We start from the raw sequence: 21721 nt of genomic DNA on the forward strand, positions 1-21721 counted from the left end.
ATCTCATCTGCATACACACGGCTGTGCCTAGACTGACACTTCTTCATCTGCTTTTACAGCTTTTATGAAAGGTGATGGTAATCTCCAGAGAAACAATGTGATTCGTAATAAAAAGGTTACCTGTATTAAATAAAAATAATATCTACATAGGAAATGTTGTTAGTGCCGCAAATCCGGTTAAAGATATTACCATCTAGAAAAATGTAATTTTTTTGCAGCTGTCTAATGCATTTTGGAGGAAGTAATATCTTTTTAAACATAAGCCTGTATTATTTATAAAGAAAGCAATAACTGATTTGCAGTATTTCTTATATTAATAAATGTATTTGCATATATTTATATCAGAATTAGTCGGCTCTCCTCCTCTCGGAATGCGGAAAGGAAGAATGGGAGAAAGCCCCAAACAACTTTATGAGCTGTTAGCAAAAACAAGACCAAAAAAACCCGCCTCCTGCCTCTTCTCTCCTCAATTCAAGACATGTGAATTCAGGGCTTTTCTAGCCTACAGCCATTACTTATTTTAGGAGGAATGGCTGCAAAACATTCAGACTCTGGGCTAAAGTGGCTGGCAGGCACATCCGCATTCCCAAACCGCCCTCTCCAACCCTCTGCAATGCAGGAATCTTTTGCCCAACATGGGGCTCAAACCCACGACATAGCTGTCAACCGTCCCTTATTTGACGGGAAAGTCCCTTATCCCAGCGCCATGCCCCCCTGCTGTCCCTTATTGATGATGTCCCTTAAATTTCCCAGGTTTCAAAGGAAACAGCTTCTCTCCCTCCCCCCCTGCCAGCCAGGGATTAGGGAGGCTCCAACTGTGTTGCTTGGCTGTGTTGCTCACCCAATAAGGAGTCTAAGAATGACTGGGGGGGTGGAGCTTGCATGCCTTGTACCGATCAAATTGGCCGCGTTGCCTGGGGACTCGCCTTTGCTCAGCGCTTCCCAGCAGAGAGGTGACGGTGGTTTTCCTTGCTGCATCCCCTTCGCCGGGTTGCTGCGCTGTGGGGACCACCGCTTGAGGCTTCGTTTGGCTGCTGGCTGGGCTTTCTGCCTTTGGCTCAGAGAGGCTCAGAAGTTGAAACTACCTGTGCTTGGAAAATCCCTTATTTTGGCTGCTGAGCCCTTATTTTCGAGGCTGCTGGTCCCTTATTTTCAAATCTGTAAGTTGACAGCTATGCGACATACGAGTTTTATTTCTCTGCTAACTATCATAGCTGTTATCCCAGTTCACCTGAGCCTGTCGTGGATTCGAACCCAGGGGCTTTGAAAGGCCACCCTCAACCCTTCTAACCCCTGAACGTCGAAATCAGAGCTCTCTGGAAGGAAATAAAACCCTGCAATGCCCCCGAGGGAAGCTGAAGGAAGAAGGAGCAGGGCCCTCTTAAAGGTAAAGGTAAAGGGACCCCTGACCATTAGGTCCAGTCATGAAAGACTCTGGGGTTGCGGCGCTCATCTCACTTTATTGGCCGAGGGAGCTGGTGTACAGCTTCCCGGTCATGTGGCCAGCATGACTAATCCGCTTCTGGCGAACCAGAGCAGCGCACGGAAATGCCGTTTACCTTCCCGTCGGAGTGGTACCTATTTATCTACTTGCACTTTGATGTGCTTTTGAACTGCTAGGTTGGCAGGAGCAGGGATATTAGAATATTAAAAACACCAACCATTAAAACTTCCCAAATCGATCTTTACAGCTACAGGAACCTTCCAACAGTTTGAACTGAGCCTCAACAGAATACTCCTTCGTTGTCTCCTGAAGACAGACAGGTGTCAACAACAGTAACCTGCCCCAAGATTTTCCAGTTTGCTACACCCGTGGGACTCTTGGCAAGTCTCCACAAAGACACAATTGCTGCCAGAGTTGGTCAAGGGACAGTCAATGTTGGGGGTTGGAATGGCTTAAGTGCAGGATTTGATCATCGTATTCACAATTTTGGCTGCAACCAGCCCTGCATGGAAGTCGATTGCCTACCTGCAATGAGCAGAAGATCTGGTTGAATGGCTCCATGCGAACCAGGTAGGAGGCCACAATGATTGCCGAAGAGTAGTGAGTGCAGTAATGACACTGGGCTGAGAGGTTACCTGCAAATGTGGATCCATTAGCTGTTTTGAGGACTGCGATTACCACATGTGACTTTCAAAGACCTTGACTGGCCAGATCCTAATTGCACCAGCTCTCTAGGAGCTAAAAGCAGTCATAAGCCTGAGCACAGGACAGCCCAAGGTCTTCCCTTTAAAAATAAACAATACAGTGGTACCCCGGGTTAAGAACTTAATCCGTTCTGGGGGTCCGTCCTTACCCTGAAACTGTTCTTAACCTGAGGTACCACTTTAGCTAATGGGGCCTCCCACCACCGCCGTACCGCCACCGCATGATTTCTGTTCTCATCCTGAAGCAAAGTTCTTAACCCGAGGTACTATTTCTGTGTTAGCGGAGTCTGTAACCTGAAGCATCTGTAACCCGAGGTATCACTGTATTTGCCTTTCATAAGCTTGGGAATATCTGCTAGCTAGCGAAAGACGGGCTATAAATTTCAGAAGTCAATAAGTTTAAAGAAATACCCAGGAGGAAGAACCGTGATCCAAAGTGTACCCCACATTTAGGAATGGTGAAGGGATTGCAGGACCAGCTGCAACATCCTCCATTTACATTAGGACCTGTCTGGATGCGGAAGAGTGGTGGGAGCCTCCTGCCCAAGGGCCCCCCAGGGAGGGCACAGAAGGAGATGACTTAGATCCTGGATCCTGGTGGTGGGCATGGCATATGTGGTGCTGGAGTACAAAAATACACCTGGTGCCCCCCACCCTGCAGGTTGCCCAGAGTTGTTGACCTTTTTTTAGGCAACGTGCTCTAGGCTGACCGTTGATGTTATGTATTGTGTATATAGTTTTCACTCAGGTCCACATAAGTTAACTTAGGCGGGAAACCCTGGGCTGTTGTTGTTGCAATGTTGACAGCCGGCTGCCTATAAAAGCAGGCTGGCTGAGCTGTTTGCTGTTCAGTTCAGTTCCAGCTTACTTATAAAGGACTACTTGGAGAAATCTCTGTGTCGTCTGCTGTGTCCACCCACTACTTAATAGTTGAGGTGCGCAGGCAGGGCAGAGCAGGGCACAGAGGCCCTATGCCAATCCCAGGAGTGCAGGAGGGTGGATCCAGCCAGCCAGCTGCCTCAACGCCTCTCTGGTTTGCTCACCCCTGAACTTGCAGCACAGAGCTGCCCGCAGCAGAAGAGCCCACCACGGCGCTCCAGCGGGTGGGCTCCTACCCTGGCTCAAACTCTCAGACCCCGGACTCTCGGCCTGGTGCCCCTGAGAGCCCGGCGCCCGGGTGCCCTGCACCTCTAACGCCTATGGTTAAGACGGGCCTGGTGGTGGAACACTGAAGAGCAGTCTGCTGAAGAGACTAGCCAGGAGGTGCTAGAAGCGGGGGGGGGGGGGTTGAGTGATCAAGGGGGGGAGGTCAGGAGAAGGAGGGCCTTCCAGGACAAGCTTAGAGGCTGAGAGTCACAGTATAAGTGCAGACTCAAATACAGAGGAGTCAGAGGTTGGCCCTTTTCACAGCAGCAGGACAGTTCCAGTCCTGATTTGCCGCCCCCTTGATGACACCCCGATCGAGGAGAGTCCTGCACGTTGCTGAGGAATGGGTCAGACAGGCCCAGAGGAGGAGCCCAGCCCCTCAATGCAGTCTTCGTCTACTTGGTCGGGATCCAGAGCATAGCTGTCAAGTGTCCCTTATTTGAAGGGACAATCCCTTATTCCAGCGCCATGTCCCACTGCTGTCCCTTATTGATGGATGTCCCTTAAATGATGTCCCTTAAATTTCAAAGGAAGCAGCTCCTTTCCCTCCCTCCCTGCCGGTCAGGGAGGAGGGAGGCTCCAACTGTGTTGCTCGGCTGTGTTGCTCACCCAATAAGAAGTCTAAGAACGACGGGGGGATGGAGCTTGCATTCCTTGTGTGTGGCTAGTTAATGCAAGCTGAGGGGGGTTTTGAATGCTGGACGCCATTTTGTTGCACGTGCTGCTGCAAACTTTGCAGTGCAAAGCCAGGCCGGGGAGCCATCTTAAGTTGAGGCTGCATAGGCCTTGTGGTGCATGTGATTAAGATTCTATTCAGTTGAACCTCTGGTTACAAAGTTGGTTGGACAGTGTTCTCAGAGCAGTTGGTTGGACAGTGTTCGCATGTAAAAACACGCTGATTCCCAGACCATCCGCAGGCTGGATTGAGAAGGCGATTGGATCACATCTGGCCCCTAGGCCTTAGTTTGCCTACCCCTGGTCTAGTAATTGCTGGTGCAGTACCACATCATAACCACATTATACAGTATAAAGTTGGAAAGAAACAGGAGTATAATTTATACTCCTGGTTCTTCCCAACATATACAGAAAGCGGGGGGTAGAAATGGGACAAATACCTTCGCTCTTCTCTACTTCTTCGTAACGCTGGAGAAATTTCCTTTTCCTCTCTCTGGTTTGCGCCCCCATGGGCTTGGCGAAGTCGCGAAAGACGCTGGGATTGGTAAGGTCCAGAGTCTGGCACGTAAACACAAATAGATCTTTCTCGCGCAAGCAAAACACAGCGAGGGGGCAACTCTAATCCCCAACAAAGAAGCCCAACAGCAAGACACCCAAAATGCCCCCCACTCTGCCTACGAAAGAATGGTAGGCTTGGCAGAATGAAGACTCACCTTGATCTCAGTTTCAACCACACAGTGGGAAACTGTTTTAACTGCATTAACAAGTGTCTCCGAATCTTATATTGAGGCTCATCCAAAATAATATTTAGAATATACTGGACCCCATTACGTTGTTTTGAAAAGGGCTATCTAATGTATCTAACGGTTGGAGATGCAATAGGGATAATGCTTCTCTAAAACATATGTTTTTTCATTGTCCTAAATTGGAGGATTTTTGGCAGACGGTAACTGAAACCATCAACAGAACTGTACGGAACAACCTTACATCAACAGAGCAAATTATTGTCTTGATGAACTATATGCCCAGCACATGGAACCTTATAAAATGACAATATGGGTAGACTCTCTGTGCCCTTACCAAGGGAAAAAGACTGATACTGATGAATTGGAAAGATAAAAATGTGGCTCCCTTCTACGATTGGATTGAAGACCTACACAAACTTGCAACATATGAACAACTTGCATATAAGCGCAGACTTGTCGTGGACAAATCCAATGGCATTTGGAAACCATTCTACAAATACTGTAATTGGTTAGGATCTGGTGAAGTACAATACAGTGGTACCTCGAGTTAAGAACTTAATTAGTTCTGGAGGTCTGTTCTTAACCTGAAACTGCACCACTTTAGCTAATGGGGCCTCCCACTGCCGCCGCACCGCCAGAGCACGATTTCTGTTCTCATCCTGAAGCAAAGTTCTTAACCCAAGCTACTATTTCTGGGTTAGTGGAGTCTGTAACCTGAAGCGTCTGTAACCTGAAGCGTCTGTAACCCGAGGTACCACTGTAACAACCTTGTAAAATATGCAGTTTTGGACTTTCCACCCTGTCCTCTTTGTTTTCCCTTCACCATGTCTGGTGCACATATAGTTATGTACTTTTTGAATTTTCAATAAAGATGATGTGCTTTTTTAAAAGAAAGAAAGAAAGAAGACTCACCTGGGAGTGGTAGTCAGCAAGCACCCACGGGAACACTGGGTACTGCATGAGGTCACTGTAGGTGCGCCCAGCCAGAGTGTTCAGGTACATGAGGTAGTCAAAGTTGCTGATCTCTCTCCTCTGCCACAACAGAAGCAAGGATTACTGACCCACAGGAAATCTCCTGTAAGAGTTACGTCCTCTCGGAGAATGAAGGCATCATTTGCTAACACGAATGGGTTCTGGTTCTGGATATGGCTCCTTCTTGGAAAGAGGTTCTACCTCACAGACCTCACATGCTACGTTTCCTCGACCTCTCACCTTGCCAGGAGGGTCTACTGGCCCCACTCTCTGGGATTCAGTGATCTGCTGCCTCTGCTTAGATAGGTTCCATTGAGCTATAGTAGCTCACAGCCAGTGACGGACCTAGTCACCTCCGACAATTTGCCTAACCATTAAAGAAAAACCCCACACAACCATTTAAGTTAGTGGCCATCAGAATACCTCCTAGAAGTGAATTCCATAAATCAATTCTGCATGGTATGAAGAAGCTTCTTTTGTCCACCCTCAGCCTACCAAGGAAGTCAGGAACAGTCAAAATGTATATGGCAGGCATAGGCAAACTTGGCCTTCCAGATATTTTTGGGACTACAACTCCCATCATCCCTAGCTAACAGGACCAGTGGTCAGGGATGATGGGAACTGTAGTCCCAAAACATCTGGAGGGTTGAGTTTGCCTATGCCTGGTATACGGTGATCATTATTTACACGAATATGTATTGTGAAGGAAGTTACTCATAACTGATTGTCCACACATAGTCGTCTGTGCATGTTTATTTTAGAGTGGCTTATAGGTTGCTTAGGGACGTGGGTGGCACTGTGGGTTAAACCACAGAGCCAAGGACTTGCTAATCAGAAGGTCGCAGAAGGTCGGCGGTTCAAATCCCCGCGACGGGGTGAGCTTCCATTGCTCGGTCCCTGGTCCTGCCAACCTAGCAGTTCGAAAGCATGTCAAAGTGCAAGTAGATAAATAGGTACCACTCTGGCGGGAAGGTAAACAGCATTTCCATGCGCTGCTCTGGTTCACCAGAAGCGGCTTAGTCATGCTGGCCACATGACCCAGAAGCTGTATGCCAGCTCCCTCGGCCAATAAAGCAAGATGAGCGCCACCACCCCAGAGTTGGTCACGACTGGACCTAATGGTCAGGGGCCCCTTTACCTTTACCTATAGGTTGCTTGCTTTTTAATTTCCGTAGCAATAAAATGTGCTTTATGGAATCTTATGTGCTGGTATAACTTAGAATATTCAGTTGGTTAAACATTCTTTATCCCAAGTTGTTATTCATATTTTTCAAGTCTGCTTCTAGGTTTGGTTTCCTCTAGTGTTCTCTCCCCACCCCCTTTTACCCCTGAGCCTCCTGCCAAGCAATTTACCATATTTTTCGCTCTATAAGACACACCTTTTCCCTCCTAAAAAGTAAGGGAAAATGTGTGTGCATCTTATGGAGTGAATGCAGGCTGTGCAGCTATCCCAGAAGCCAGAACAGCAAGAGGGAGTGCTGCGCAGCGATCCCTATTGCTGTTTTAGCTTCTGGCTTAGCCCCTCAGTCCCTTCCCCTACCTCCTGGAAAAGCCTGCAAGAGCCGCACTCCCTTTAAAGAGACGTGGAGCATGTGTGCGGCTCCTGGGGGCTTTTCCCTGAGGAGGGAGAAGGGCAGCCGATCAGTGACTTGCTGCTCGTTGGTTTCAAAGTTAGTTTGAAACCAGGGATTTCCATTTCTTTACCTGCCACTTCAAGAGCATCGTCTTCTCCCTTCCAGTGCTTCTCCTGCAAAAAAAGGAAGAGGAAAAAGATCACGCTGAGAATTTCTCCTCTGACAAAGGAGTAGTGGCAAAGGCCAGTACAGTGGAACCTTGGTTCCCAAATGGCTTAGTTGCTGAACACATCAGCTCCCGGACACCGCAAACCCAGAAGCAAGTGTTCCGGTTTGCGAACGTTTTTCGGAAGCGGAACATCCGACGCAGCTTCCGATTGAGTGCAGGAAGCTCCTGCAGCCGATCGGAAGCCGCACCTTGGTTTTGAACTGTTCCAGGAGTCGAACAGTCGTTTGAGAACCAAGGTACCACTGTATCAGCTAGTTGTGCTTACTTCTTTTTAAATTTATACCCTACTTTTCATTAATTGTGGCAGCAATAGGCAGCATCCCTGCCTATTGAGATCCACTTGTACTCTTTTCAGTGCTTGCTAAAAACATTCTTGTTTAGAATGCCTATCCAGATGCTTAGAAAATTGAGGTAATTTTATTCTGTTATTAAAGTTTCAACTTTAATATGCTCTTGTATGTGAACTTTTCTTGATTCTGTTGTCTTATCTTTTTGTAAAACACATTGAGACTTTTAAAAATCAAGTATAAATTTTATAATGTTTTTTTAAATAATTGTTTCATGGCAATAGTTTGGACACAACTGAGACCACTAATGGTCCCCCCCCAAAAAAAAGAGAGTTACAACACAGGTGAAATGGGACAACTCAAGCCCTGTATTGGAATAGTCACCTTTGCTGGTGATCAGAGCCAGCCCAAGGCATGTTGCTGCCTGAGGCAAAGGACAAGATTATGGTCCCCATTCCATGTGCAGAAGCTGAGCAGGTTAATGTAGAAAGTGGAAGGCAGGTTATACAGCACACAGAGCACTGTGTTCCAACAAAGAGGAATGGCCAGGGGCTTATGCGCTCATTTCACAGCATCTACCACCCGAGGTAGGACCTGTCGGGTTCTCCGCTGCGACCGAGCTGATAAAGCTCATTTTCCTCCAGAATCGCCCCCAACGATAATTAATGACCTGAGCCTTTGATGAGGCCTCAGGCACAATCCCGTTCAGCAAAGATTCAAAGCAGCACACGGAAGTGATAAGATTAATGGCTACATCACTATGTTTTATTTCTTACTACGCAGACAGCAAAGAAATATACATCCTCTCTCTATGAAAGCAGAGAGCAATGAACAACAAAGGAGCAAAGGAACAGGAAACCACTAACGTCACATCCACCTCCCTTCTCCTGGGAGACTTCCAACAGCCTAGACTGTCTCTGGAATGTAAACAGAGTCTTGTGACTCTAAGCATCTGCACAGTGGCAAAAGAAACAAACAGGACCAGCCCTGTGGGTGAGAGAGCATTTTCCTCTCCCACCTGAACATTTTATTTTCAGGAGGTAGAGAGCACAAAAGCAGAAAGCAGAGGTAAAACTTGACAGCCACCAAATGAGCATCGTGCTTTATTGATTGATTGATTGATTAATTAATTAATGCATGGAGAAATGTTGGAGAGTATGCCTTAATCCACATTGGTGTGTGTGTTTTTTTTTTAATGGGTATGGTAGGATGTCCCTAGTTTCATCAGAGAAATGCTGTAGGGTATGGAATTATGTGACCCCCCAAGCCAAGGAGATAAGTAACTGTACAACCTTTAGAAGACATCTGAAGGCAGCCATGTATAGGGAAGTTTTTAATGTTTTATTATGTTTTCATATATGTTTGAAGCCACCCAAAGTGGCTGGGGCAACCCAGTCAGATGGGCCAGGAATAAAGAATAAAATAATTATTACGGAATAAAGGTAAAGGGACCCCTGACAGTTAAGTCCAGTTGTGACCGACTCTGGGGTTGCGGCGCCCATCTTGCTTTACAGGCCAACGGAGCCGGCGTTTGTCCACAGACAGTTTTTCTGGGTCATGTGGCCAGCATGACTAAGCTGCTTCTGGCGAACCAGAGCAGCGCACGGAAACACCGTTTACCTTCCCGCTGGAGTGGTACCTATTTATCTACTTGCACTTTGACACACTTTCAAACTGCTAGGTTGGCCGAGCAATGGGAACCGCTGACCTTCTTTCTAATCAGCAAGCCCTAGGCTCTGTGGTTTAACCCACAGCGCCACCCGCGTTCCCAATTACGGAATAGGGCATCCCTAATTTCACTGGGGAAATGTTGAAGGGTCTGTTGTTTCACCCTGCTACGTCACCAGGGTTAGACACAGGGCGATGATTTCAAGGATGCTATGAGGCCTCTTAGGGACACGGGTGGTGCTGTGGGTTAAACCACAGAGCCTAGGGCTTGCCGATCAGAAGGTTGGCAGTTCGAATCCCTGCGACGGGGTGAGCTCCTGTTGCACTGTCCCTGCTCCTGCCAACCTAGCAGTTCGAAAGCAAGTCATAGTGCAAGTAGATAAATAGGTACTGCTCCAGCGGGAAGGTAAACAGCATTTCCGTGCGCTGCTCTGCTTTGCCAGAAGCGGCTTAGTCATGCTGGCCGCATGACCCAGAAGCTGTACGCCGGCTCCCTCGGCCAGTAAAGTGAGATGAGCGCCGCAACCCCAGAGTCAGCCACGACTGGACCTAATGGTCAGGGGTCCCTTTTCCGTTCTATGAGGCCTCTTGCGTAGCAGCCTGATCTGTCCTTCAGCCAGAGAATTCTACCAGATAAGAAGATCAGGCAGAGAGCCTCTCAACCCTGTTCTGAGTCATGGGCTGAGTGGCTTCTGCTGGTTGGAGCTTCCCATTTCACTGGGAGGTGCAGCCAGGGCGCCGCCTTTGACCTGGCATGTTGCAAACCAGGCAGGCATATGCTAATGGTCTCCAAGGGCTTGGAATTTCCTGTTGCTTAGGAACCAAAAGTTTCACAGGCGGCATCACAAGAGCTGACTAGAATATCACAGGAACAGGGTAAGTCAACTTCTCCCAAAGCAGATCCTACCTTATTTTAGAGTTTAGATTTTAGAGCTTGTAATCCTGTGGAAATCTGGAAGGGATAAACATTTCCCTTGCAGTCCAGGTTTTTTCTTTTTCTAACTTCCAAACAGTAGCAGATAAGGACCCATTGTTTGAAGGAGATTAGTGGAAGAAGTTTGCTAACAGAGAAAGCTTGTGTTCAGTGCCAGGTCCACTCCGCCGGCTTGCTTAGTTTCCCAAGGGGCTAATGCACTTTTCTGTTTATATACAGAAGCTTAGCAACGCCGTCGAGCTGCTCAGATGAAGTCTCTTCATCAATTCTCTACACAGAATATCTTGTGTAGGTTTGATACCAGGAATATTTCTACCTTTTTCTTTTTAAAGGCTGTATAAGAGGAACTCCCCCCCCCCTGCACTCCTCCTAGATGAAACTAAAGAGATGAATTCAATTGCTTTGCTCTCCGATAGCAAGCTGCTGAGAGCCATACAGAACCTGCACATCACAGCCTTTGTGAAATGGAGGTCCTCTTTAGTTTAATGCAGCCTGCCTGCAGAAAGCAAAGCAGTTTGAATCCATCTCTCTAGTTTTATGTAGGAGGAGGGCTGAAAAGGCCGACAAGTGAGCTGGGATATGCGATTTTTACGTTTCCTAACAGAGGGACTCGATATGTTTCTCTGTCAATCAAGGGTCAAACTATACGCGAGGCTTGAAAAGTTTTGTTTGAAATGCTCCTCTGGTTGGTTTTATTTAGCCACAGGGTGGAGAGGATGCGTTCCTCTGTATCTTGTCACGCAGGGATGGGTGGGTTAACCCTTTCCTTCCCAAGACAACGCTGTCCCAAAATAACAGAATGAGCGATGAGTCTGGCCCCCCAAACTTTGGGAGAAAATGGGAGCTGAGCACCCAATATCACTGTGTCTTGGAGAGGCGAAAGACTCTGCTCCTTACATTAGAATGCACACAAATGGCGCATTCTCAGATTCTGCCTGCACGAGGCATGCAACTTGCAAATAACAGCGAGAGCTGGCTTTGCAGTAGAAAAACAACATGGCTGGCTTCACAGAAAAGGGCCCTTGTTTTTCAACAATGTGCAGACTTTCTCCTTCAGATTAATCAGAATATGCCAGAGCGGCCACGGAGAGCATCCATTTGGGCCCAAGGAATTCAGCGGGGAATGTGGCTTGAGGGGGAAAGGGGGCGTGTGGATATGCAATGGGGTGGGAAGAATGATTAGGCATGTGAGCAAAGCCATTTATTATGCATTTAGCGGGGATGTCAAGCTCGCTGCCTGACGTGCAATACTGCGAGGTCTCAGTTCATCAGCCCCAATGGGATAAGGTTAGTAGCAGAAGCTGTTGTCTATCTGGGAGTTCCCAGTTCACATCTCATCTCAGCCACAAACCTGAGGACTCCAGGTGAGAGCAGGAGCTGCTGGCAGCGTTTCCGCCACCTTACCAGGACGGTATAAAAGCAGAGGCAAGGTTCGGTGTGTGTGGACACACTGCAAGAGACAACCTGGTCTCACAGCGATGCGTCTGGCCATGCAGCCCCAATTCTACCACCAGCTTGTCACGCTCCAACGCTGTACTCATAAACACAAGCAACTCCACCTGCCTGTCTGATGCAGAATACAGAGAAGTTCTGCTTTTACCGTATTTTTTGCCCTATAAGACACACCTGACCATAAGACGCACATAGTTTTTAGAGGAGGAAAAAAAAAACTATTCTGAACGAAACAGTGGATGTATGATTTTTGTGGTTCATGCTGTGGCCACAGACATGTGATCTGACGGTGAGTTTGGGGTAGCCCAATGCAGAAATCCTGAGAATCCATGTGGATCCGTGCTTTGTAACCACGTTTTTGCGCCATTGGGGCCCCAGGAAACAGTGGGTGTGTGATTCTTTTGGTGCAGGCTGTAGCCATGGACATGCTATGTGATCTGATGGTGAATTTGGGGTGACCCAATGTAAAAATCCTGAGGATCCATGGGCTTTTACCTCCCCCCTCCCCGGCAGCCTCTGCTAGCATCCCTTATCTCTCTCCCGATCCCACCGATCAGCTGCTTCCTTTCAACACTCCCTTCCCTCTTGTTTGCCTTAGTGTCTTTTCCTTAGAGAGCCAGTGTGGTGTAGTGGTTAAGAGCGGTAGTCTCTAATCTGGGGAACCGGGTTCGCGTCTCCGCTCCTCCACATGCAGCTGCTGGGTGACCTTGGGCCAGTCACACTTCTGTGAAGTCTCTCAGCCCCACTCACCTCACAGAGTGTTTGTTGTGGGGGAGGAAGGGAAAGGAGAATGTTAGCCGCTTTGAGACTCCTTAAAGGGAGTGAAAGGCGGGATATCAAATCCAAACTCTTCTTCTTCTTCTTCTTAGCTGGAGCAGTTTTTTGCTCCTCCTTTTCTTCTAATTTCTCTCCTCATTGCTTTAGTCTTCCTGTCTCCTCTTCTTGCAAGTTTGCTGTCTTTACCTCCCCCCTCCCAGGCAGCCTCCTTTATTGCTAGCATCCCTTATCTCGCTTCCGATCACTTGCAATCAGCGGCTTTGTTTCAACACCCACTTCCCTCTTTCAAAACAAAAAGTATGATCTGCTTTTAGCCCCTGGGCAATTCGGCTCCATGGACCACGCATTCGCTCCATAAGACGCACAGACATTTCCCCTTACTTTTTAGGACGAAAAATGTGTGTCTTATGGAGCGAAAAATACGGTATTTGTCGACAAAGCAAGTCCCAGACCTTCCCAGTCTGGTCTGCTCTCTGCCTAGAAACTCCAGTCTCTCAAAGCGTTGCACACTGGCAAATCAACTTGTGGCACCGCAATTGGCAGAAAACTGGCACGCAAAGCAGGATTTAACTCCTTGCTTATCAAGCTGATGAGTGGTGGGTAAGGCTGGGCAATGTATCAATCCATTATCCAGCATAATTTTGAAGTCCACACTAATGGTTTCATAAAATTCGACATGGCGCTATATTGCGAATCACAATGTGTGCATGTGTGATATGTAAGAAAACATGATATGGGAAAAACCATGGAGCTGGTCATCACTTCTCTCCTGATTCTTTCTGTCCCTGTTGCTCTGTACTATAACATAACAGTTGTAACAATACGTTAAATAAGTAAAATGTGTCTGTTTTAGACAACTTAAGGTAAAAGGTAAAGGACTCCTGGACAGTTAAGTCCCGTCAAAGGTGACTATGGGGTTGTGACGCTCATCTCACTTTCAGACCAAGGGAGTCAGCGTTTGTCCACAGACAGCTTTCCAGGTCATGTGGCCAGGACTAAACTGCTTCTGGCGCAATGGGACACCGTGATGGAAGCTAGAGCGCATAAAACGCCATTTACCTTCCCGCCGGAGCGATACCTATTTACTTGCACTGGCGTGCTTTCAGGTTGGCAGAAACTGGGACCGAGCAATGGGAGCTCACCCCGTTGCGGGGATTCAAACTGCCAACTTTCTGATCGCCAAGCCCAAGAGGCTCAGTGGTTTAGACCACAGCACCGCCCACGTCCCCAACTATCACTTTGTAGTAGCAGTTACCAGGACATTACCTCGTTCACCTCTGCATAGTTACATCCTTATTTCAGACATTGTGATATATAGGTATATCACAATGTTATAGCATGATATTGAAGACCAGACTTTGCTCAGCCCTAGTGGTGGGGGTGTTAAATCCTGCTCCGTTATAGGCAGGATTCATAGGCAGGATTCAATACGAACCCCTTCCTGGTCATTGAAGCCCCTGCTAAAATGAAGATTTCCTCCACCCCACCCATTTTAGCAGCGCCTATCTTCATCAGAAAAATTTTAACAAACCTTGGAGGGAATACTTCCGGTGACAGTCAGCAATGCATTTGTGCTTGCAAAATACACCAGTACTTTCCCCCTGCATGTAATGGTAGCTTTTGTTGTTGTTGTTGTTTAGTCGTTTAGTCATGTCCGACTCTTTGTGACCCCATGGACCAAAGCACGCCAGGCCCTCCTGTCTTCCACTGCCTCCCATAGTTTGGTCAAACTCATGCTGGTAGCTTCGAGAACACTGTCCAACCATCTTGTCCTCTGTCGTCCCCTTCTCCTTGTGCCCTCCATCTTTCCCAACATCAGGGTCTTTTCCAGGGAGACTTCTCTTCTCATGAGGTGGCCAAAGTATTGGAGCCTCAGCTTCAGGATCTGTCCTTCCAGTGAGGACTCAGGGCTGATTTCCTTCAGAATGGAGAGGTTTGATCTTCTTGCAGTCCATGGGACTCTCAAGAGTCTCCACTGGACTATAAACAATCCTACCTGGCTCCAGTTAAGACTTTTCCTTAAATTATTTTCTAACTTCCCCCAAAAAATAAACAAATCATTTTGTTAACCTGAATCCCAATCCTGATAACAGCATCACAGCTGTTAATCAGGCCCAAGATGGATTTATCTGGATGCTGTTCTTTAGGGTAGACGACGTTCTCATTCTCCAGACCATCTTACTGGCTTAGACTAAATAAAAAAGTGATACGAAGTGGATACAGTTTTCACGAAAACAGAAAGATCTGAGAAGTCTCTTCTAGGAGTAGAGTCTTACTGAAAGGCCAGATGGATCTGTATTGGGAGCCAAGGTTGTCCCCTGCCATTATTTTATTTTGGAGAAAGCTAAGTGTTTGGGCGAATGTGGGATCCTGGCACAAATTGTTAAGGGCCGCAGTATGTTATTGAAATGAGCTGAAATGCATTATCTCCCATCTGATCCCTGCGTCTATGTACTTGCACATGATTAATGAGTAGTCAAAAAGCCTGAAGGGCTTGTAATGAAACCTTTCTAATGGAGAGGAGTGTTGTAGACAAATCTATATTCTTTCTCAAACAATCATTCATCAAAACGGTGATTTGACTCTTCACAATTAAATGCCGGAGATTTCGGTTCAGCTGGGGCTCAGCCAAGTGGAACCGGTGCTCATCGCTACCCTGCAAGCACCTACAAAAAGCGCCCAAAAAACTATTTCCGGAAAGTACGGACAACTCGCAACTTGCTTGGGGGCTGGGTTCCGGGGATTGCGTGTAAAGCCAAAATCACATCAGAGCAACCCCAGAAATGCTCCCATGTGACTATCCCTTCCTTTCCAGAGCTGGTGTACCAAATGGGTCTGTCCCCTTATATAGGAACGCGGGTGGTGCTGTGGTCTAAACCACTGAGCCTCTTGGGCTTGCTGATCGGAACATCAGCGGTTCGAATCCCCGTGACGGGGTGAGCTCCTGTTGCTCTGTCCCAGCTTCTGCCAACCTAGCAGTTTGAAAGCACACCAGTGCAAGTAGATAAATAGGTACTGTTGTGGTGGGAAGGTAAACGGCATTTCCGTGCACTCTGGTTTCTGTCGCAGTGTCCCGTTGCGCCAGAAGCGGTTTAGTCCTGCTGGCCACATGGCCCGGAAAACTGTCTGTGGACAAACGCCGGCTCCCTCGGCCTGAAAGCAAGATGAGTGCCGCAACCCCATAGTCACCTTTGCTTGGACTTAACCGTCCAGGGGTCCATTACCTTTTTTACTTTTCCCCTTATGCAAGGTGGAAAGCTTTTAAAGTCTCTGCCAGGCTCTAGGAAGGACTCATGAAGGCTCTGGAGGCATTTGCATGGATGGCCCCAGATGTCTCAACCTTTCCAGAGCCCACGAAGCTCTCCACTTTGTGGGCGTCTCATTTGTGCAATCGCAGCTGTCCAGCTGCCAAGGACATAAAACTCCACTTGCACAGGTTAAACATGTACGAGTTGTGAGTCAACTGTACTGCATTTTCTTGCAGTTTACCTAGGGACATGCCTCACTCAGTGACATTTTCATCCTTTCATTCCATTGGCCCTTTTCACTTTCGTTTTGCATTCTGCTGCAACTGGTTTAGCTTGCACTAGTCTTCCTTCTGTTAGTCCACTGATGCGGAAATATACCTATTCTTTTTTAAGCGCACCGCCCGGCACAATCGATGTGCCTACCTCAGCAATCAACAGATATTTACAAATTGATTGCCTGCCCTGTGCATTTCCTTTCAAAGTTAATGGATTTCCAGAGGAGCACCCTGGTTGGTCTTTCGCAGCAAAACCAACAAAGAGTATAGTGCCACCTTTAAAAATAAAATTAATAGAGTGGCTTGTCGCATAACGGCCCATCACAATGCCATCTACGGCTGCAATCCTAACCGTGGTCTACGAAGAAGTAAGCCGCATTGAATTCTGGGGTGTTTACTGCCATATAAGTGGGGTTGAGGGATGCAGATGGCGCTGTGGTTCGAATCCCCGCGACAGGGTGAGCTCCCGTTGCTCGGTCCCTGTTCCTGCCAACCTAGCAGTTCAAAAGCACGTCAAAGTGCAAGTAGATAAATAGGTACCACTCTGGCAGGAAGGTAAACGGCGTTTCCGTGTGCTGCTCTGGTTTGCCAGAAGCGGCTTAGTCCTGCTGGCCACATGACCCGGAAGCTGTACACCGGCTCCCTCAGCCAGTAAAGCGAGATGAGCGCCACAATCCCAGAGTCATCCATGACTGGACCTAATCGTCAGGGGTCCCTTTACCTTACCTTTACCTCACTACCCCACTTGCCTGGGAGTAAGTCCCAGGGAATCCACTGGACCTTGCTGCCGGGTAAACATAGGTAGACTTGCAGCCTTTGGACATGCAACCTGCAGGTAGCAACAAGCAACCTAAACACATACAAAATCGATAAACACTTCAGATAAAAGAAAGCCAATGAGGGAGCTGTTGGGCAGTTGTAACTGTATGTCAATGAATATGTAGATAATGTATACTGGAAAGCAAATTGTGTATCTATGTGTGCATGTTGTTGTTTTTATTAAAAAAACAACTTTCATTGTAGAGAACTAAGGGGAAAGCGTTCATAGGAAGAGTCCATGGTGTGATGGATTTAGTGACTGTGAGTGTATATCAAATAGGCAAATGGAAGGAAATTGGCTTGATAGTTAATTTTCACTGGTTTCCTCCAACAACTAAGTTTATTGGCTTTGGATTGGTACTGAAGAAGAGTTCTGTACCTGATTGCCCTGACTCAGCTAAAAATCTAGGGGCATAGGCTGAACCAACTGAACTTTGGGCCAAACTCATCATGTCTCTGTTGAGCTGCTCAGCCTCCACGCATAATAGCTGATGTCCAGGGTAGCGCAGCAGCCACAACCGCTTCCTTGAGCATTAGCTGAAGAGGCCCCGCTGCCCCTCCAGAAGCAGGATGAAAACAACGCCCCCTTCAGGCTCTGGGGAGGGTCTCCTCATGAGCCAGAGGCTTGTTGAGGCTGCTCCTCCAGCTGCCCTTGCAGCTCATGAAAGCTTGCACACCTGGTGCACGAGGGGAAAGCTTTCTGTCATTCTGTATTAACAGTATTTTAATAAGAGAACCCTGCCCAGCAAAAAGGAGTGACCTGTATAGATTTAACAGTTATATGTGTATGTGTTTTTAATTCAGGTTCAACAATAAGCAGCAGCAGATCTCACTGGGACGCTTTCCTTGGACTCCTTTAATTCATCTAATCTGCGTCGCACTCTTTTCGCTGGGAATGGCTAAGGGGGGGAAAAATCCCAAGGGGAAAAAGGTCACCTTGAAAGTTGCTAAGAACTGCATCAAGATCACATTTGACGGGAAACGTCGCCTTGATCTGAGCAAGATGGGCATCACCACTTTCCCCAGGTGCATCTTGAAGCTGAATGATGTGGACGAACTGGACCTCAGCAGAAACATGCTCAAGAAGATCCCAGACTCAATTGACAAGTTCACGAACCTGCGCTGGCTGGACTTGCACAGCAACCAGATTGAGAAGCTGCCAGAAACAATAGGGAACCTACAGAGTCTCATTTTCCTGAATCTTTGCAACAACAAGCTAACGGCCCGGAGCTTGCCCATGGAGCTAAACCAGCTCAAGATCTTGCGTAATCTCAATCTTGGCCTCAACCACATTGACAACCTCCCAACCACTCTGGGGCAACTGAAGGAGCTCCAGGAAGTTGGAGTATTTGACAATTTACTGAAGAGCATCCCAAACAGCATCGCAAAGCTCCCTAAACTCAAGAAGTTGAATTCCAAGCGGAATCCCTTTCCTGGGCCCACAGAAGAGGAGCTCTACATTGACCACATTAAGCGCCTGGAGACACTCTACGTGGTGGAAGAAAAAGACCTTTGCTACCCATGCTTGAGGAAGTGTCAAGAAGAGAGGGACAAGCTGAACAAACTGAAGAACACGGCGCCTGCCCCTCTCAGAAAGCCAAACTTTTCCAGCCTCATGACGCCCAATTCTACGGCAAAGGAGAACCAGGCAGATTGGAGGTGAATGGGCTACAACCATCACCAAAGGATGCATGGCCAATAGTGAGGTAGAGGCAAGGCACAGTGTGGCCCCTTTGCATCCAGCCATTGTAATCTGTTCCCAAGCAATAAAAGTGCTCTTGATCACATAGCTCTGCACCCGCTAAAAGAGGTTCTCCACTACTACTAAGCATGTGTCAGTCCACCAAACAGAAAACAATATACACATATTGACAGGCTTGGAGCCCTGATCGGTGATCTATAAACCTGCTGGCCACTCTCACCCATGGCAAGAGCAGCTCTTCAGTTGGGGGCTAGAGGAATGTGCAGGGATCGTCACCACAGTTGCGCTGAGCTTCAGATATTCAGCACTACTATGGAGAAGACCCTTGCTTGTCCAAGAAGAAGAGGTGTAGGACTGTTTGGGTACTGGGTGGAAGAGGTACTCCAAGAGTTTGCCTGTCCACTGCTAAAGCAAAACCCAACCTTCCCTTTTAGCTTAGAGAGGAATAGTGAGGGTTGATGTTTTGTGGTTGGGTGGTGGAGCCTGAATACTTTCCTACTCAGCCCCTAAATAAGCCCAACCTATTTCTCTAGAAGAGGGTGGCTGTTTCGATATTTGGCAGCAGAGGTGTTGGCAGTGTCTTGCCACCCATGACCAAAGTAAACTGCTGGTCTCCTCCCCTAGCTCTAACACCCATCCCTCTCTCCAGCTCCAAACTTAGCAGATAGGGGACGGGAAGTAGAGGATACAGCACAAGATATTATGAGCTGCCCCATGACGCTGGATGAAATAGCGGAAGAACATTGCCTCAGGAGAGTGAGGAAAATTCTCAGGGATGATTCACACCCTGGCCGCCACTTTCTTGATCTCCTGCCCTCAGGCAGAAGATATAGAAGCATGATTAGTCGCACCAACAGGGTAAAGAACAGCTTCTATCCGTGGGCTGTCAGGCTGCTGAATGAAAAGATAACAACAGGGCAACTGACTTTTGGGTTTGGTGGGTGTGCGTCAGTAAACGAGGGGAATTAAGACCAAGAGAGCTGAGTGGGGGGTGCTTGTGTAATCTCACTGTATACAAGTTATACAAGTGACAGTAAAGTATTTCAATATTGCCCCCGATCTCATGTACAGGTGCAGGGTAAGTTCAAAAAGAGAAAGAGCGGCGAATTTTGTCCTGGCAACCAAAACTAGCCCCAAATTGTGGATCATTGGCCTTGATTGCGCAACACCACTCTCTCTCTCTCTCTCTCTCTCTCTCTCTCTCTCTCTCTCTCTCTCTATATATATATATATATATATGGTTTGGGCAAATGAGTTATTTTGAGAGATCCTGCATTTTGACAATGGTCATATGCATATGACCATTGTCAAAATGCAGGATCTCTCGAAATAACTCATTTGCCCAAACCATATATCTTTTGCATTTAACATATAGCAGCATACAGGCATGTAGAATCCAACATGTGTAAGTCTGATAGCCTATGCTCTGGATCTCCCTCTTGTTTGTTGCAAGGTACACACATCATTGGCTTACATGGTGTGCTGCAAACACACATCATTGGCTTACACACAGTGAACCCTACCATGCAATGGGTACAAGTCACCTTAAAAGAAACTGCTGTCAGGATAGTGAGGGAGAGAGGGGGGGGGATATATATATATATAAATCAAACACGCTAAGGCACATTTTTTTTAAAAAAAAAATACTATAGTGACTTGCTCAAGGCCATTCTGTGAACTCTGTAGGGCTTTCTGCACCCAAGCTAAGCACTCTCGCCACAGAATACACGCCAGTTTGGAATGCCCTTGTTTCTGCAATGTTAGCGTTTATACCATATTTACTCGAGTCTAATGCGCACCTTTCTTTTTGGCCAAATTACATTGCGAAAATCTGGGTGCGCGTTACCTTCAGTGGTGCATTTACATTTGCCAGCAAACATTTCTCTGGTTTCAAGGTTTTGAAAAGTGAGGTGTGCGCATTAGATTTGATGGCGCATTAGACTCGAGTCAATACGGTAACTAACCTTGGTTTCATTTTAAAGCAAGGGAAATGCAAAACTGGTTTTGCTTGGTGCTGTCCTCCACAGCGAGGTATGGTAAAAAATAACAATTAATATATTGTTGTGCTTCAGGTGACGTTTTCAAATTGTATTGTGATTTGCAACGTCATGTATTGTTTTTAACAAGTTGATAGCTGCCTTTGGGGGAGCAATACCTGCCGAACAATTAAAAAGAATTGGGGAACGAAAGCTGTGAACACACTCCAGTTTGCTTTGCTTCCACCGTGCTCCTATGGCTGGTTTGTGAAGACACATACGTACGGCAGGCAACATCTCTCCTGTATTTTTTATTTTATTTTTTAGAAATACTGTGTTTTGTTGCATTTCCCCCAGATCAGCTTCAACCCAGCTTGAAAACCTAAGCCCTATGGAGACATCCAGATCCCTTTCTCCACCTACTGGCAGGGGGCAGTTTAGGAATACAGCCAACTATACAATGCACAAATCTAATTCGAAACACAGACAACCTCGCTGACTTTTAAGCTGGCAATGTGCCTATGGTTTTAAGGCATAAGCTTCACTGAAATATATTCGCACACTTCCTGTTTCGCAAAGAGCATAAGAAAGCAAAACTAGTCGTACCTTGGATACCGAACGCCTTGCGAGTCTAATATTTCGGCTCCCGAATTCCACAAACCCAGAAGCGAGCGTTCCAGTTTGCGAACGTTCTTTGGAACCTGAACGTCCAATGCAACTTCCACGGCTTGCAATTGGTTGCAGGAGCTTCCTGCAGCCAATCAGAAGCCGCGCCTTGGTTTCCGAGCATTCTGGAAGTCAAACCAACTTCTGGAACGTATTCCGTTCGACTTCCAAGTTACCACTGTATATTATATTAAAGTGCTTGAAGAGGTTTATGGAACTCCCCTTTCCCTTGAAAAAGTGCATTAGGCTGATTGAAACTCTTTTGACTTCCCTCAGGACTCCTCGGATATTTTGTTTAAGGAGGAATGTCCCAACTCATTTTAAGTTTTGCTTCAGGCCAAACTTGGGTGGCAACTTGTTGTTGTTGTTTTAAATGAACCTCAAATGCAGTATCAGTTATTATTGGAGACAGTGTGGTGTAGTGGTT

The 21721-nt window shown here is 47.1% G+C and overlaps 2 protein-coding genes across 2 annotated transcripts in view; one reads left to right on the top strand and one right to left on the bottom strand.

The window, feature by feature from the left end:
- WDFY4 (WDFY family member 4) overlaps nt 1-21721 on the bottom strand; it is a 194022-nt gene that overhangs the window by 34332 nt on the left and 137969 nt on the right. The window contains exons 48-51 of the mRNA XM_081911650.1: nt 7392-7434; nt 5628-5747; nt 4410-4527; nt 1970-2079 (exon numbers count right to left, since the gene is read on the bottom strand). Coding sequence (XP_081767776.1) covers nt 1970-2079; nt 4410-4527; nt 5628-5747; nt 7392-7434 — 391 coding nt within the window. The remainder of the gene's footprint in view (nt 1-1969; nt 2080-4409; nt 4528-5627; nt 5748-7391; nt 7435-21721) is intronic.
- On the top strand, nt 10039-18739 carry LRRC18 (leucine rich repeat containing 18). Its single transcript, XM_081911889.1, has 2 exons — nt 10039-10321; nt 17755-18739. The coding sequence occupies exon 2, from the start codon at nt 17846-17848 to the stop codon at nt 18611-18613; it is 768 nt and encodes a 255-aa protein (XP_081768015.1). The 5' UTR covers nt 10039-10321; nt 17755-17845; the 3' UTR covers nt 18614-18739.

The sequence above is a fragment of the Podarcis melisellensis genome (genome assembly GCF_964234715.1).
Source record: "Podarcis melisellensis genome assembly, chromosome: 5".
Taxonomy (NCBI): Eukaryota; Metazoa; Chordata; class Lepidosauria; order Squamata; family Lacertidae; genus Podarcis; species Podarcis melisellensis.